Raw genomic sequence first — 19,042 nt, 5'->3', positions numbered from 1 at the left:
CTTGTTTGCTTATATTGTTTATTTTGGGGCAATTATATATATATATATATATATATATATATATATATATGCACTTGTGGAAAAAATAGGGAAAAAATAATATTTGTTGAGTGAAGGGGAATTATCTTTCAGAATCAATGGCGCATCAATGACGGAGTTCTGGACTTGCGCCAAAACTCCCGTAATAATCAACAAATCTCTTATTTACATTGTGTTTGCACTGTTAGTTATGATGAAAGCATTTGTTACTGTGCAGAAATCGAGTTGCAATGACGAGATCACACTCATGTGCTCAACATGTCTGATCGGCTACATGTTCATCACTGCAACCTTTCATGCCACTATATAAATATAATGCCATAAATCTAAATATTATACTTTAATCAACACTTTACATGATTAGTTAATCTTGAGAGCTGTAATTGTAAAAGCGTGCTAAAAGTTTTCAAGAGAGTTCCACTTGTAATACTTATTTCATATGCAAAGATATTAGCCAATCACAGCAGTGGGCATTTACACCGAAGTCTCACAGCAAACACACCCCTTCAAACCAGAGATCAAATCAGAGGGTAAAAATCAGGGTGGGAAAAATGCCGTTTATTCCTAAATGATGGCAATTTTTGATTATACAATTTATGATTTTATAAATTATATTAACATTATGAATGCAATACATGAAACATTATAAAACAATAAAACAATGCAGTTCATGACCCCTTTAACATTGCCATATTCAATAACGTAAAAAAAAAAAACTATTCTGAGTTTTCATGATCGAAATATATTTAAAAGTAAAGAATATTTAAAAAATATATTCTGTTGTGACACAACTTACCTCAGTGTCTTTAATGTATGGTTTATCTTCAGTCCAGTGCAGAGCAGCTTCACTCCTGAATCCTGCAGATTATTATTGTTCATGTTCAGCTCTTTCAGATTGGTATCTGATCCAAGAATTGTAGCCAAAGCCGAACAGCTTTTGTCTGTTAAGCCACAATCATTTAGCCTGTAAGACAAATAAATTACATCACGAAATTAGGTGGAACATTTATATAAACAAATATTAAATATATTTTCCATTATTTTATTATATATATATATATATATATATATATATATATATATATATATATATATATATATATATAATGTATATATATATATATATATATATATATATATATATATATATATATATATATATATATACATATAGAAGTAGGAAGAATGACCATATTAGCCCGGTTCTGTCAACACTGCATTGGCTCCCTATTAAACATCGCATCAATTTTAAAATATTGCTGATTACTTACAAAGCACTAAATGGTTTAGCTCCGCAGTACTTAACACCCAGAGGTCTACGGTATCGCCGGCGATACCAGCTCGCTTTTTTTTTATCAGTGTAAAAGAAACTCATAAATACTCTGTTGACTTTGATTTTCCATAGGAGTTTCATACATCAATTGATTTTGTTAAATGTGTATTATTTTTGTGTATACTCACAATAAAAACAAAGTGTGGTGCTTTTTGCAAAATAAAGAAAAATAAACACGAAGCGAGTTCTGCCTTCTCTCTGTCCGTGTAGTCCATTCTGAAACGCGTCCGGAAATGAATCATAACTCAGCGAATACTTCTCACACAGGCATGTGATTTATGTCTTTATGAAGCTTGAAATCTCTTCTTTTAAATGAAGTAATTTATATAAAACACAAATGTTTTCAACTCATGTAATCCGTTTGAAAGCAAGGAGAGGTACCGTTTTTCCTTCTGCCTCATTATCTTTATAATCAGCTGCGGGCGCCCCGCCCCCGGCGCGATTCACATGTAAATAGTTTAGGTGATCTAGTATGCATCGCATACGCCCCCCGATCAATGCCATAAAAACACAGTTTCTATCAGACTTACTGATAGTTCATCACGTTTTGAGTATGGCACGCTTCTCCGGTAATAAAGACGCCCTTCAGATGATTCTGGACAGCGAGGAAGAATGCACGATACCGGGTTGTTTCCTCAGAGGAAGATTGTAACAGACGACGAACGGCAGCATATTGAAGAGCGAATTCCGCCGAGGACACAATTTCGGAGTAAGTTTTACTTAAAAGTCTTTTGTCTTTTATTTTTCGTGTTCGCATTTATGAGGAAAAAAAACAATATTAGGTGACAGTTCTCCATTATGGACGCGAGCGCTCTAAGCACTAAAAGACTTTCAAACATTCACAGAGACCTCAAAACAGAAAGTACAAATCCTTTCTTTAAAACGAATTTCGTTTTGTATCAATTGTATCTTAATTTTAATAATTTTTTCATTAACAAATTTCCTGGATTTAAAGTAAATATAGGCTAGCAATCACAACATAAGGTCTGAACTGGAGACCATCATGAACCCGTAGCCTACTCGCCTCACATGTCTAAAAAAATTTAAATATATTTACAGAAAGCTGGTTCTAAACAAAACCATCCAAAACAAAAAAAACTATGCAGCCTAATAAATGTGCATTTCTCCGGTGCGTTCACTAGCCTACTGCGAAGATCGCGAGTCAGCCTATCATCAACTTCATCTTTGCCAGAAGTTAAATTTAAATCGCGTGTGTGAATGAATGATGTTGTTTTAGCAAACTGTATTGCTATACTGAGATGAGTAAAAATCGACTGAAATATGTTGAAATAAAATGTAGGCTATTTGTATAAGCAACGTATTAAACGGCAAATTAACAATATGCACTAATATTTCATGAAAACAACGTTACAGTCAGGCGAAATATGAAAGACAACATTTTGTTTAGTAGATTTGGGTACAGTTTTTACTGTAGAATATACTGCCACATCAAATAAGCTTTTGTTTAGCAATTTCTATATATAAAATAGCCTACTATTTTTGTCAAAAATAAAGTCATCAACTAAGATGTTAGCTGTTCCAATGTTGGCTATATTCAAAGTAATGAATACATAGATAAAATGTAGGACTATAATCTTTTTTTTTTACAAAGAAAGAGTACACTTGAAATATTGTTGAAATTGTAATTATTGTTGTTGTAACCTTTTTAACTTTGAAATATGTATGATAAAATGTATACTTTAGTTTTTACAAAGAAAGATTACACTTGAATTGTTGTTGTAATTGTAACCTTTTTAATAAAAAAATATATTTACAAGGTAGATGTAAACAAACTATTAAAAGGTAAATATAAGCCTTTTCTTTAAATAATTTTTATTGTGTTTTATTAGTGACAAATTTGGGGAGAGGATAAATATTCCAAAACTGAAAATACAGTATGAGAATTAACTGCACAATTACTAGACATGTTTTCCTTGGATATTATAGGCCAAATTGCAAGCACAATATGTGGAAAAATAAAAAAGAATTGAGATGCTTCCAACTGTTGCTCTTGCATTCTTGTGGCTCAGTGACTCACCTGAATGAATGGCTAATTAAGTATGCAGGCCCCATTGTCTCCTAAGGTGTGAACCACTAAATATGCAAGATCTGTGACGCCCACTCCGCATATTGCCTTTCCAAACAGAAAGTGCTTTGCAAAATTCAAATCAATGTATTGTGTTATGTGAATGATTAGGCAGGGTGATTTTCACATCATTTTGAAGAAAAAACACTAGGCAATGACATCTATTAGACAAAAGTCTCATTGGCACATATTTAGTATGTGTTTTATGGCCTTATTTCAGAAACGTTAGTTTTTAGTTTTTTCAATAACCACGCATAAACATTATTATCTCAAAAATGCAGACATGTACATTCTTGTTGCTCACATATTATGGTAGCCCTGTTTGTGCTAAATAGTGTGTAATTTTTTTTTGCCATTAATATGTTTATAAGCAACTGAAAAAAGCACAAATGTCAGGGCATGTCAGAACATTTCAAGGACCCCAAAAACACCTTAGACCCCAGAGGGTTAAGCGAGCTCTTAACGCATTATAGTCCTTCACGTCTATTGCGATCTCAAAATTCCAGCCAGTTAATAATACCTAGAATATCAAAATCGACTGCTGGCGGTAGATCCTTTTCCTATTTAGCGCCAAAACTTTGGAACAGTCTTCCTACCATTGTCCGGGAAGCAGACACACTCTGTCAGTTCAAAGCCAGATTAAAGACACATCTCTTTGACCTAGCATTCACATAACACGTTATAGACTTCTATAATTCAATGTTAGGCTGCATAGATTAGGTCAGCCGGAACCGGGAACACTTCCCATAAATCCTGATGTACTCGTTACATCATAAGAAGAATGGCATCTACGCTAATTTTAGTGTCTTTGTTTACCCCGAGGTTTTTTTGCAGCCTGCCGGATCCATATCTGACGAAGGAACTTCGCCTGGACCCGATGACAACGCAGTGCTGAAGCGCCAACTAGTCTCTCCCTATGGAGGATCCCTTTCCCACTCTACAGATAAAGCGTTGTCTGGAAAATTCGTTTCGCGTACCTACCCCGACGTGACAAAATAAAATTAAATTCTGTATCAAAATTTATAAGGAAAGCCCAGTACTTTATTTAGGCTTGGTTTGTAGGGAATTCCAAACCTGCGCATATATTCAAACGCACATAACTACAGAACCAATTCTTAATGCGCATGTGAACGCCATCAGCGTTTCTCACAGGTTCGCGTTTAAAGTCTGTGTAGAGAGAATGGTGTCGTCTTAGCGCCCCCTAATTTAATAACAAATGATCGTTGCGATGGAAGCGAATCAATCAAAACTAACTTTAGCTGGAAAATAACTTTATTAAAGAACCGCTATAAAGCCAAAACAATCTCTGTTACCATGAATTATACGTTTATCTCTGTAAAGCTGCTTTGAAACAATCTACATTGTTAAAGGTGCTATAAAAATGAAGATGACTTAACTTGACTTGACTAAGTGACTTACAGAGCTCTTCTGGAGGCTTTAATGACTGCCAAAAATCTGATGAGACACTCGTCTGATCTCTTGAATTTCTGAAGCTCAAACTCCTCCAGCTCTTCCTCTGATGTCAACAACACAAAGACTAAAGCAGACCACTGGGCAGGTGAAAGGTCACCAGATGAGAGACTTCCTTTGCTAAACTGGGTCTGAATCTCCTTCACCAGAGTTTGGTCGTTCAGTTCATTCAGACAGTAGAACAGATTGATGGTTCTCTCTACAGGAAGATCATCTTCTAATTTCTGCTTGATGTACTGAACTATTTCCTTGTTGCTCTGGTCATTGCTGTCTTGCTGTGTTAACAGACCTCGTAAGAGTCGTTGATTGGACTGAAGCGACAGACCGAGGAGGAAGCGAAGGAAAAGGTCCAGCAGTCCATTGTCACTCTCGAGCGCCTTGTCCACTGCAGTCTTGAGAAAATCAATCATGGTTTCATTTCTGTTTTCCTGTTCTGTAGACTCATGAACAAACACACTTGTCTTGTTGATGTCTAGAAACAGATGAGCATAAAGGGCTGCAATAAACTCTTGAATGCTCAAGTGAACAAAGCAGTACATGGTACCAAGAATGATCCCTGTTTCCTCAAAGATCTGGGTACACATGCCTGAGTACACTGATGCCTTATAGACGTCAATACCACAGGCTTCCAGGTCTGTGTCATAGAAGATCAGGTTGTTTCTTTCCAGCTGATGAAATGCCAGTTTCCCCAGTGAAAGGATGGCGCCTTTATCCCAGGAAACATCTGGTGTGTATTCTCCATCATACTTTCTGTGGCTCTGCTGGATCTGGAAGCGGAGAAAGTGTGTGTACATTTGTGTCAGAGTCTTGGGAGTGTCTTCAGTGTTTGATTCCTGCAGTGTTTTAGAGATCTCATCAGCCTGAGTGTGTTTCACATCATTATTTCTTTTCTCCTCCAGAATGTTCTGGAGAACAGTGGCTGAAATCCAGCAGAAGACTGGGATGTGGCACATGATAAAGAGACTCTTTGATTTTTTAACATGATCTATGATTGTGTTGGCCTGATTCTGATCAGTGAATCTTTTTTTGAAGTACTCTTCCTTCTGTGCATCACTGAATCCTCGTATCTCTGTCAGCCGGTCGATGCAGTCAGGAGGAATCTTACTGGCAGCTGCTGGTCTGGTGGTGATCCAGATGAGAGCAGAAGGAAGCAGATTTCCCTTCATGAGGTTCGTTAGGAGAACATCCAGAGAGGCTGGTGATGACACATCACGCCACGTCTCATTACAATCAAACTTCAGAGGAAGACGACATTCGTCCAGTCCATCAAGGATGAACAGGACTTTGAATTGATTCCTTCTTGTAAGGTTCAGTCCTTTAGTCTCTGGGAAAAATTGAGTTATAAGGTCCATCAAACTTAGTTTTTCTTTCTCCTTTAAGTTCATCTCTCTGAATGGAAGAGGAAATATGAAGCTGATATCTTGATTTTCTTTTCCTTCAGCCCAGTCCAGAACAAACTTTTGCACAGAGACTGATTTCCCGATGCCAGCGACTCCTTTTGTCAGTACAGTTCGGATCTTCTTGTGTTGGTCAGGTGCTTCAAATAGATGTGTGGATTCAACCTGTATCTCTTGTGCTTCATGACGCCTGGAAGCAACTTCAATCTGTCTCACCTCATGTTCAGTATTGACCTGTTCACTGCCACCCTGAGTGATATAGAGATCTGTGTAGATGTTATTCAGAAGTGTGGAGTCACCTTGCTTCGCAATTCCTTCAAACACACACTGATACTTCTTCTCTAGGCCACATTTCAGCTGAGGAATGAAGAACAGCTCATCTAAACACAGGAACAGAAAACAGATAGTTTTAGTCTTAATTTTCTCTCCTCCATTTATAAGTGACAATCAGACAGATGATCATGAGTCTCTTACCTCCTAGAGCATCAGCAGCTTCATCTTGCTTTATCTCCCTCAGGTAATGTAGTGTGAGATCAAGAGCTGCTGCTTTGATACTGGATCTATTCTCATTAAAGTCCTTCACAATGGGTTGTGTGTTCTCATTTTGTAATATTTTCTCAAACTTTTCCAGTTCATGCTTCAGAAATATGATTATTTTGCAAAAATAAAGCAAATCAAATAAGAGACAGAACAACACAATTTAACCAGATCCACATCCATATTTGGTCAAAACTATTTATTCAGTAATTAAAAATATTTTCTAAAAGAAACCAGTTAAAAACCAAACATGTCAATCAGCTGCCATTTAACACAAAAAGTACAAAAACAACACTTGTTTTTTAGATTTTGATTGTTATTTTATGGGTTCTTAAAATTTCTATTTTATTATTTTTGCAAAAAAAAAAAAAGTTCAGTAACTTATTATTTTGTTATAAATACAAACATTTATGAAAATATTTTTTCCTACCTGAAATATCTCTAGAAGATTGTCTTTGAAATTCTTGAGGTTCCTGTGAGCCTGAACGTCTGAGTCTAATGTCTCAAACTGAAGCCTGTTAGCCAATAAAATAAAATACTGCATTTTCAGCCAAAATATTATTATTTTTAGCAGAGAAAAAGAAAACATTAGCAATTTTAGTTTAGTTTTTTTTTTTTTTACTTTAGTTTTTACTGTTAAAGTATATGATATATTTAATTATAAATATATAGTGAATTCTGCATAGACAATAGGTATTTTAATATGTCGTGCAGTAGTTATGTCAGCACACTAAAATAAATTCTATTTTTTTATTACAAAAAATAGAATTATAATTCAAATCAAAATTTCAATCTTTTTGCTGATGCTCCCTTTGGGTTTTTATAGCACTGCTGTTTGTAAATTGGAACGATATTTGAACAAAGTTTTATGATAAATATTTGTTGAAATATTCGCTAACAGTCTATGGGCCCTATCTTTCACCCAGCGCAATTGACTTTGTACACGGACGCATGTATCATTCCTATTTTGCACCCGCGCAAAGCGGACTTTTCCCTCCACAGAAGCACGTCGGTTAACTAAGAAATACAGTTGTGCTCCCCAGGGCGGTTCAGCGCAAAGAGGAGGCGTGTATGGGATCAAATTCCCGCCAAATATATAGCGGTCACGTATCAAAAAATAATAAGCGTGAATAAAAATTTTAAAAACACATGTAAAAATATATTGCACAAACTGAAAAAAAGAATGCAAAATGATCAGAATAGCAAACAACGTGGTCACGGATCAAAATATAATAAGTGTGAATCAAGAAATAACAAGCATGAATAAAAACTTTAAACACATTAAAAGTTATTTTGCACAAAACTTAAACTTATGGTCATGCTTTCTTAAAAAGTATGTTTTCCTTGGTTTTATTACTGTACTGTGTACTTTGTGCTTTCTTGCATTTTCTGCTCATATTTTACTCTTTTGTACGCTTGTGCTCTATTTCTCTTCGCTCGTCTTTCTATGTTCTGCGCTTGCTTTCCCAAATGTTGCAGTTCGAGTTTCATGTAAATTAGGGCGGGCTTAAGCGTCACCATTGGTCCACTAGTTCTAGATTGACAGCTACTCCTCTAGCCAATCAATCGAAGAGGGGAGTTGACGTCACACCAATGCGACTCGTGGCTACTGATGCTTACTTGTCAGGGGAAGACGACTATCAACTCAGTTGGCAAAAATTGTTCCGTGGCAGTAGCCTACACCTTTAAACTGCATGTGTGGCTGCAACTCAACCTGTTGCCGGTATATACGTATATCTGGCAATATGGCATCGTTAAATTCGTCATCCTAACGACGACCTGTTACAGTTATGCCTGTCTGATGATCCATCATTCACCTCTAATGCACTGGACCTGGCACCGCGAGCGTCGATCTTCTCCAGTAACTTGCCACCACCTACTGGCCGTTTTACTTTCATATTTAATCAATAACAAGGATGGGTAATGTCGGTCCTGGGTGCAGAGTTTAGCTCCTCCAACCCTAATCAAACACACCTGAACCAGCTAATCATCGTCTTTAGGATATTTAAGACAGGTGAGGTTTTTAATCGGAGTTGATGCTAAACTCTGCAGGACAGCGGCACTCCAGAAACAACGTTACCTATTGCTGATGGCGATGTTGCTGTATTCAAATTTTAAGCTATATTTAAAACATTAATCCTAAAGTAATATGCAATTATGTAGCTATGTAAGTAAACACAATAAGTTTGTAATAAATCACTGTATTAAATTAAACTTGTTTCTGTATATCTTCTCTGTAACACAATCATTTTCAATAATCTTTTGTCAAATTTGGCGGAGTTAATAAAAAAGGTAGGCAATGCGTAGCGGCGACAGGTCAAAGTCCTAAAGTCTTCAGACAATGGCCGTTTTTAACTTAGTTTTTGCAACGAATTGTAGTGTTTCATTACTGCAGGATGTTTTACTTACAGCAGCCTTAGCATATTGACATCATGAGCCAAGTAATATTGTTTAACACCAATTACTAGTGTGCACATTAACATTCTCATCTCATGTATCTCAAAAAAGATGAATTTAATTATTTATGTCCAGAGTTCAGATAGCTTTACTGCTTGAAAGTCTTTGTAAAGTTAAATTGAACTGCTGTCTTCCCCTGTATAAGTAAGTGCAGCACTCCTGAAAAGGGTAAGGATTAAAGAAAAATGAAATAAAAGAGAGCGCAGCAGTGCTTCTTTGTTGTTATATTTACTCAGAAAGTGCATCACGGGCGCGCACCACCCACTGAAGTGTGCGGTGACATAATCACGCTGGTATGCCAAGCTAAAATAATTAATTTAATAAATGCACATAGCAAAGCACAAATAAGAAATTGAACAGTATATAAAAGTATTAGAAAAATAAATTTTTTGTATATTATAATGGAATTGAAGAAATTGTACAAACATAAACAGCTTGTACTCCTACATAAGCATCAGTAGCCACGAGTCGCATTGGTGTGACGTCAACTCCCCTCTTCGATTGAACGATTGGCTAGAGGAGTAGCTGTCAATCTAGAACTAGTGGACCAATGGTGACTCTTAAGCCCGCCCTAATTTACATGAAACTCGAACTGCAACATTTGGGAAAGCAAGCGCAGAACATAGAAAGAAGAGCGAAGAGAAAAACATTACAAGCGTACAAAAGAGTAAAATATGAGCAGAAAATGCAAGAAAGCACAAAGTACACAGTAATAAAACCAAGGAAAACATACTTTTTAAGAAAGCATGACCATAAGTTTAAGTTTTGTGCAAAATAACTTTTAATGTGTTTAAAGTTTTTATTCATGCTTGTTATTTCTTGATTCACACTTATTATATTTTGATCCGTGACCACGTTGTTTGCTATTCTGATCATTTTGCATTCTTTTTTTCAGTTTGTGCAATATATTTTTACATGTGTTTTTACATTTTTGATTCACGCTTATTATTTTTTTATACGTGACCGCTATATATTTGGCGGGAATTTGATCCCATAGGCGTGTTCCGGCGCAAACGTTCCCTCATGCTATTTTACAGGTTTAGAAAACAATTGCGCCACTAACCTAAAAAAAACAGTTTAAAGTCAGTGGCGCGTTGCGCATGTTATTCATATGCTATTTTAAGGGTGCATGCTTGGCCTTAATCAATGTAGCGTGTGCACAACGCGCATACACTTTGATTCTCTCATCTACACACAGACGCAGCAGTTATCATTTTTGCAAATCATACATTATTACAAAAGATAGATAGATAGATAGATAGATAGATAGATAGATAGATAGATAGATAGATAGATAGACAGTTTATTATAAAAGCATACATCTAGCTTACACATTTACCCAAATTATCATACGCCTGTTTAACTGAAGTTAATTTGGGTGTGTTTCTCCATCCCCAACGTCCCTGACGGGAACGTCGGTCTCCTCGGCTGTGAACCACTCCTCGCGTGCGCCTGGCAAATCCGCCGTTATAATAGGAATCCGCTTTAGAACAAGCGCGCCTGCTCTTAAAGGGAATGTGAGATGACGCTCTGATTGGTTTATTTCACGTTACGCCCCAAACCACACCTATGAATAATGAAGCTACTTCAGACCAACCCCTTTTAGATTTGCGCCAGGATAAGAGTCATTTATCCCACCGGGAAAATAGCAACAGCGCCAAGACCCGCCCACAAAGTTACTTGCGCTTTGCGCTTTGACACTTGCGTTTCAGATCGTTAAAATAGGGCCCTATGTGTGACCAACAATAAGAAAAAAATGAAATACCTTTTGTAAGTTGATGGTTTTCTCTCACTGAATTTTGGTACATCTCCTTTTGACCGGTCACTCTTCACAGACTCAGAGCTGGACACATGTGAGCCTGATCTTTCACTAATGACACAAAGAGCAGGAAGATAAAACACTTTACTACATGAAATACTTCACTCTTATTTGAAATGGTTTAATGTAGGGCTGCTTGAGTATGGCAAAAATCATATATAATCAGACAGCCGTTATATGTGCTGTTTAATGTGTTTGCTATGTGGTGTTCTCCTCAGTGAATAACCTACATTGCACAGGTATATTCTCCATCTGTAAATGTTAGAAGTTCATGCAGATAATGTCCATTTTGCTGTCAGGAGTGGACGAGCCATTCTAAACTTCACAGACTTCACTGAAGAAGCACCAAACAGACGGAACGCAATAGAAGAGAAGCACAACTAACAAATATAGCATTTTGCTAAAATATTTGTTTTTGGACAATAAATGTGCCATTTGTAGAATTTTAATCCTACAAGTAAGTGGATTTTTATCATTGAAATGGGGTAATCAAATCTAGGCTTATATAATTACTAAGTAAAGATGAATGTGTGTTCCTCTTTCCTGTTAACATTTAGTCTGTGCTTCTTTTTTTTAAGTTTAGTGAATTTAACGTCTGCTTTAAAAAGCATTATTTTGATTGTAATGTTGTAACAATGTTAGTGTACTGTAATTTGGTTTGAAACCCTTTTTTGCACATAATATAGCAGAGCCTGCATGGTTACATTCACTATGTTTGTTTTCATTTCCTTCAGTATGAACATTGTTTGTAGGACAACACTGGGCGGAATGTAAAATAACATGTCTTTAAAATAAATACAGAATTTTTATCCAAATAGAAAAAGGAAGAAAATTTCAAGATATATATACAGTATATTGCAATTCAGCCAAAACAATACTGACATGTGATTTATTTATTTTTTTGCCCATATCGCAGAGCCAAAAAAATATACAAATATACAAAAAATATAATTCAAATCATTACAATCGTTTTAGCTGATTGTAAATTGGAACGATATTTGAATGATAAAGATTTGCTGAGATATTTTCTAACAGTCTTTGTGTGACCAAGAATAAGTAACACATGAAATACCTTTTGTTAGTTGATGGTTTTCTCTCACTGAAGTTTGGTCCATCACCTCTTGACCCGTCACTCTTCACAGACACAGAGCTGGACACATGTGAGCCTGATCTTTCACTAATGACACAAAGAGCAGGAAGATAAAACACTTTACTACAGGACATACTTCAGATTTTATGTTTAATTAAGCCCAGTTTACAGGGGTGGTTGATTATGATTTCACTTTTCAACTTTTTAACTTTAGATAGTGTGTAATGTTGCTGTTTAAGCATAAACAACATCTTCAAAGTTACGAAGCTCAAAGTTCAAAGCAAAGGAATATATTTGCTTTTAAATAAATATTTTTTTAAGTACTAAAACAAATGGCTGGTAGAGACTACACAACATTCCTCCCAGTAAGTGACATCACCAACCCTCAAATTTACATAAACCACTCCTCCTTACCCGGGAACACGATTTATAGATTATCATGACAGAATATGCTAATCAATGACTAGAAGATAACTACACATAAGCTACCTAAATTCACCAACTAACCATTCATAAATCTCCTGTTGCATTCTACATGTCACTTCTTCTTGAGTCTCTCCATTATTGACTCTGGTTTGAACCATAGACTGTAAAAAATATGGACAAAGCGTCTGTGACGTCACCCATAGACTTTCTGAAGAACGGGTTTTAAGCCGTTTATGGGGGGGTATGGGCGCCGCCATCTTGGAAAATCTTGGGAAATCCTAACCCCGCCCACGTTCTGACGCAGCGCGCGTCACTCAGCTCGCTCTGCTACTTCGGTTATCTCTGTGTATATTTTAGGCAACGAAATATGTTATAAAACACCATACTAACTCTTTTCGTTTTCATTTAAAGAAATCTTAAAGGGGCATTTCACCCATTTGAACATTGTTTTTTATTTAAAGTTGGTCATATATGTAGTCGAAATGTAAAATAAATTTTGAATTTGGTGCCTTTGTGACCGAGAAAAGACAAAAAATAACTTCAGGACGCATTTGTATGAAAGACAACAACTCCCACAATGCACCACATTGCACAGCTCCGCAAGCCACTCCCACTAATCCAGAACAGCGCATATCTGCCTATAAGAGAAATCACTCTTCCGTCTACAAGGCTAGCTCCCACCAGAGCTTGAAATTAATTTCACATTCACACAAAATGTCTAGTTAGTTGGCGAACTCATTAGTGCATTACTCTTCGTTTGTATTTCTTTCGAAAAGGTGAATTATTGCATGGTACCTGGATGTTCAGTCAGAACATATGCGGTGCGAAACTAGGAAACTAGTTCACAACGCAAATGTCCGTGTCCTCGTCTGATTCAGAGATTTCGTCCAGGAGAAATTGTCATCGTTGAAAATCTTTGCCACAGACGGACTCTATCTCTGTGTTCATAGCGGTTCGTAGTTGCATAATGAGATCACCGGCGCCACCAGTCCGCCCTAACTCGAGCCAGTCCGGGCTCCTCGTCCGCGGCAGGCAGGTCTTCTGCCTCGGCTGCTCTTCACTATAATGCGGCTTGTAAAGGTAGCCACAAACACCTGATTCAAGCATCAGACTTACGAAATCCTCTTCCTCTATATCATATTGAGCACTCTCCTCCGCTATTGTCATAACTTTACATCTGTCTCCACAGCGCCTGTTAGCTTAGCTTCAAACAAGATGGAGGATATTGCTTTCAGTTTCAGAGAGTAAAGTCCCACCCACTGATCTGTAATAGGTCTGTAGCGTGAGCGGGTCCCGCCCCCTGGGAAAGATGAGGAACTGTAGTCTCAGGAAGTGTAAAAGGTAAATAACAGATTTCTCCTGTCTCAGGGGAAAATGAGAGAGTGTTGCATGACCATTCAATAGTATGACTGGGTTTCTAACAATGCAAAGCTTAATGCAAATGGGTGAAGTGTCCCTTTAAATATTATAGCCACACAAATGTGGTTCAGGCAACGCGTATTGATTATATTCACTGCACATAACGTTTGCCTATTTATAAAAAAAAAATATATATAAAACACAAACCTGCCTCTTTTCGTTTTAAATATAATATAAAAATATTAAACATTTTAATATGGTCCAGGCAATATGTGCATTTGTACTAAACAACAGATTTTGCAGTAAACAACATTATAGATCATCTTCGTTGTATTGAAATTTAAAATGACAAAACTCAACCCAGTCTCTTTTTGTTAAATTTCAGTTTTATCAATATTAGCCATTATAAAAGTATAAGTAAAAGGTACAAGAAGCTATACAAATAAAGCAAACAATTCAGTCAAACATCAGCGCTCTAGTCTAACCATACAACGGTAAAGTTAAATAGCTTATAAAGTTAGGAAACTTCCCCTCAGCCAAACCGATTGGCCAGGGAACAAATGATAGATTCACGAGACCAAAAATCGCCCATTAGATATAGACAAGACGAATTATATCTCATGTTTAACCACTACAGAGACGCCAGAGTCCGCGGCAAACGCCAGAACGACTAGCCGAGGAAAGGCTGTTCCAGGCGGGGTACATGAGCGCCGAGCGCCCGGTCATCGCTGGATCTCACAACTGGATAAAATTTTCATAAATCTTTAATTAAACCACAGATTTGAGCTTTAAACAACTACATTCTCGCCTGAAAAACTCTTAAAACTACATTTCATGATACAGAAACAGTAGTATTATATTTCAACTGTGTTAAAAAATGGCGCTTCTTATGTTGACATTCTCCTTGGCGCAGCCTAAGCTGTCAATCAAGCTGTCAATCAAACTTAACCACGCCCTTATTTGTCATACATTTTATATCTAAATACGATCTAAACTAACGAGTTAGAAAAAAATCATATATAATCAGACAGCCGTTATATGTGCTGTTTAGTGTGTTTGCTATGTGGTGTTCTCCTCAGTGAATAACCTACATTGCACAGGTATATTCTCCATCTGTAAATGTTAGAAGTTCATGCAGATAATGTCCATTTTGCTGTCAGGAGTGGACGAGCCATTCTAAACTTCACAGACTTCACTGAAGAAGCACCAAACAGACGGAACGCAATAGAAGAGAAGCACAACTAACAAATATAGCATTTTGCTAAAATATTTGTTTTTGGACAATAAATGTGCCATTTGTAGAATTTTAATCCTACAAGTAAGTGGATTTTTATCATTGAAATGGGGTAATCAAATCTAGGCTTATATAATTACTAAGTAAAGATGAATGTGTGTTCCTCTTTCCTGTTAACATTTAGTCTGTGCTTCTTTTTTTTAAGTTTAGTGAATTTAACGTCTGCTTTAAAAATAATTATTTTGATTGTAATGTTGTAACAATGTTAGTGTACTGTAATTTGGTTTGAAACCCTTTTTTGCACATAATATAGCAGAGCCTGCATGGTTACATTCACTATGTTTGTTTTCATTTCCTTCAGTATGAACATTGTTTGTAGGACAACACTGGGCGGAATGTAAAATAACATGTCTTTAAAATAAATACAGAATTTTTATCCAAATAGAAAAAGGAAGAAAATATCAAGATATATATACAGTATATTGCAATTCAGCCAAAACAATACTGACATGTGATTTATTTATTTTTTTGCCCATATCGCAGAGCCAAAAAAATATACAAATATACAAAAGATATAATTTAAATCATTACAATCGTTTTAGCTGATTGTAAATTGGAACGATATTTGAATGATAAAGATTTGCTGAGATATTTTCTAACAGTCTTTGTGTGACCAAGAATAAGTAACACATGAAATACCTTTTGTTAGTTGATGGTTTTCTCTCACTGAAGTTTGGTCCATCACCTCTTGACCCGTCACTCTTCACAGACACAGAGCTGGACACATGTGAGCCTGATCTTTCACTAATGACACAAAGAGCAGGAAGATAAAACACTTTACTACAGGACATACTTCAGATTTTATGTTTAATTAAGCCCAGTTTACAGGGGTGGTTGATTATGATTTCACTTTTCAACTTTTTAACTTTAGATAGTGTGTAATGTTGCTGTTTAAGCATAAACAACATCTTCAAAGTTACGAAGCTCAAAGTTCAAAGCAAAGGAATATATTTGCTTTTAAATAAATATTTTTTTAAGTACTAAAACAAATGGCTGGTAGAGACTACACAACATTCCTCCCAGTAAGTGACATCACCAACCCTCAAATTTACATAAACCACTCCTCCTTACCCGGGAACACGATTTATAGATTATCATGACAGAATATGCTAATCAATGACTAGAAGATAACTACACATAAGCTACCTAAATTCACCAACTAACCATTCATAAATCTCCTGTTGCATTCTACATGTCACTTCATAAATCTGTTAAATTTAATGTTTCAATTGATATGACCATAGCTGTGGATGGTTTATTTGAATGCATAACAGTGGAAATTCATAATGATAAAAAGACAAATATCTTCATGAGTTGTGTATACCGGGCACCTGGTTCAAGCATAGAAACTTTCAATGAGTGGATGGGTAAACTGTTTTCGGTAACACTTTACGGTAAGGGTACATGAATTATCATGAATTCATGTATAAATTCATGCATGAAATATGCATTCATTCATGCATTAATATCTCATGAATCATCAGGAACTAACATGAGTTCAACGTTTTTCATTCATGACTTCATGGATGAACAACACCTTAATTAAAACATTAACTAAGATGAGTACATCATCATGAATTATGATTTATTACGCATGATCATGATGTTTTCTTTGTTCACACAAAAAAAATGGTCTTTACCACCCATTGTGGATACAGCTATGGTTATGGTACATGAATTATCATGAATTCATGCATAAAAAAGTATTAATTCATGCATGCAAGACTGCTCTTCGAATTATTAAAGGAATGTACAAAAATCCACATTATCTAATGCATGCATACAGGCTAGAACAGTATATCAATTAATGTGAGAACTTTTTTTCTGAATTATGATCTGAGTTTCCAAGCATGTTCATGTCTTCTCATAGCCTGCAGGTAAATGGACAGAGCCCAAAATTGGCCAATCACAGCACATATTATACGAATTCTGTTGGCGTTCAAATACTAGTCATCATTAACTAAGCATTATTTATCAGTGACTACGTTTACATGCAGCCAATAACCCGTTCAAAACCGGGATATTAGCAATAACCCGGTCGCGCACGGCCATGTAAACACCGGCAAAAACCCGGATATGCTCATATCCCGGTTTTTAAAAACCCGGATATTACCCCTGGGGTACCCCTTTTCTAACCCGAATATTTGGTCATGTAAACGCGTATCGGCATATCCCCATCAAAAGGAACATTGATTTGTGTTCTGCGCATGTTCTATTCGCAAGGAATCTTAGTATTTTGAGTAGAGACGGCGCATACAAAAACCCGCGTGCAGTATACCGGAAGTAAACAAGAAGTAGAGGTAAACATGGCGAGACGCAGCACAGCAACACACTTTTGGAGCGAGGAGGAAAGCGCAAACATAGGCGATCGCTATCTGCCCCGAACTCTTCATTATCTGCGTGCTGCTGCTGTTGTTGTTGTCTTTGGATACAGGAAGAAGAATCGGAAATGACGCATATTACGTCTTAAGGTTTTCCGTACGTCCAGACGCTAACCGTGCGTCGCCGTTTACATCGGGATATTGCCAATTGATTACAAATTCCATGTAACTTATACAGGAGTAACTCTCTCTACTCACGCATGTAAACGGGTTATTCCGAATGTTTCAGAAACCCAAATAGTGACCTTAACCCGACCATAACCCGAATATTGACAGCTTGTAAACGTAGTGTCCGACTTCATCATGTGTGTGGCCCCTCAACTAAAGTGGTGACTTGGTGCTTTGAAACAGTGACTACGTTTACATGCAGCCAATAACCCGTTCAAAACCGGGATATTAGCAATAACCCGGTCGCGCACGGCCATGTAAACACTGGCAAAAACCCGGATATGCTCATATCCCGGTTTTTAAAAACCCGGATATTACCCCTGGGGTACCCCTTTTCTAAACCGAATATTTGGTCATGTAAATGCGTATCGGCATATCCCCATCAAAAGGAACATTGATTTGTGTTCTGCGCATGTTCTATTCGCAAGGAATCTTGGTCTTTTGAGTAGAGACGGCGCATACAGAAACCCGCGTGCCGTATACCGGAAGTAAACAAGAAGTAGAGGTTAACATGGCGAGACGCAGCACAGCAACACACTTTTGGAGCGAGAAGGAAAGCGCAAACAAAGGCGATCGCTATCTGCCCCTAACTATTCATTATCCGGGTGCTGCTTCTGTTGTTGTTGTCTTTGGATACAGGAAGAAGAATTGGAAATGACGCATATTGCGTCTTAAGGTTGTCCGTACGTCCTGACGCTAACCGTGCGTCGCCGTTTACATCGGGATATTCCCAACTGATTACAAATTCCATGTATACAGGAGTAACTCTCTCTGCTCACGCATGTAAACGGGTTATTCCGAATGTTTCAGAAACCCAAATAGTGACCCTAAACCGACCATAACCCGGTTATTGGCTGCATGTAAACGTAGTCAGTGTGTTTTCATTATGATCTGAGTTATCCAGCATGTTCATGTCTTCTTCATAGCCTGCAGGTAAATGGACAGACCCCCAAATTGGCCAATCACAGCACATAACATACGAATTCTGTTGGCATTCAAATACAGTAGTCATCATTAACTAAGCATTATTTATCAATGACTTCATCATGTGTGTGGCCCCTCAACTAAAGTGGTGACTTGGTGCTTTGAAACACTGATGAACAATGTGGCATAACTGTGAAATGACATGAATATGAACATGAAAGTTCAAGTCTTTGCAAACAATGTACTGTGGACACAAATGGAC

The 19,042-nt window shown here is 36.9% G+C and overlaps 1 protein-coding gene across 4 annotated transcripts in view; it reads right to left on the bottom strand.

Annotated features, from left to right (window-relative positions):
• LOC311304235 (uncharacterized protein) overlaps nucleotides 1-19,042 on the bottom strand; it is an 807,935-nt gene that overhangs the window by 458,829 nt on the left and 330,064 nt on the right. For 2 of the 4 annotated variants that reach the window (XM_084431143.1, XM_084431145.1), the window contains 7 exons: nucleotides 15,947-16,051; nucleotides 12,211-12,315; nucleotides 11,085-11,189; nucleotides 7,293-7,377; nucleotides 6,800-6,962; nucleotides 4,878-6,705; nucleotides 836-1,003 (listed from right to left, as the gene is read on the bottom strand). The exons of 1 other annotated variant lie outside the window; for it this stretch is intronic. In XM_084431143.1, the coding sequence (XP_084287269.1) occupies nucleotides 836-1,003; nucleotides 4,878-6,705; nucleotides 6,800-6,962; nucleotides 7,293-7,377; nucleotides 11,085-11,189; nucleotides 12,211-12,315; nucleotides 15,947-16,051 (2,559 nt within the window). Of the gene's footprint in view, nucleotides 1-835; nucleotides 1,004-4,877; nucleotides 6,706-6,799; nucleotides 6,963-7,292; nucleotides 7,378-11,084; nucleotides 11,190-12,210; nucleotides 12,316-12,735; nucleotides 12,927-15,946; nucleotides 16,052-19,042 lie in introns of those variants that run through there. One more of the 4 variants, XM_084431144.1, reaches the window with a different exon arrangement.

The sequence above is a fragment of the Rutilus rutilus genome (assembly GCF_951802725.1).
Source record: "Rutilus rutilus genome assembly, chromosome: 14".
Taxonomy (NCBI): domain Eukaryota; kingdom Metazoa; phylum Chordata; class Actinopteri; order Cypriniformes; family Leuciscidae; genus Rutilus; species Rutilus rutilus.
The sequence above is the reverse complement of the archived record's forward strand: the minus strand, read 5'-3'. Positions and strand labels throughout refer to the sequence as shown.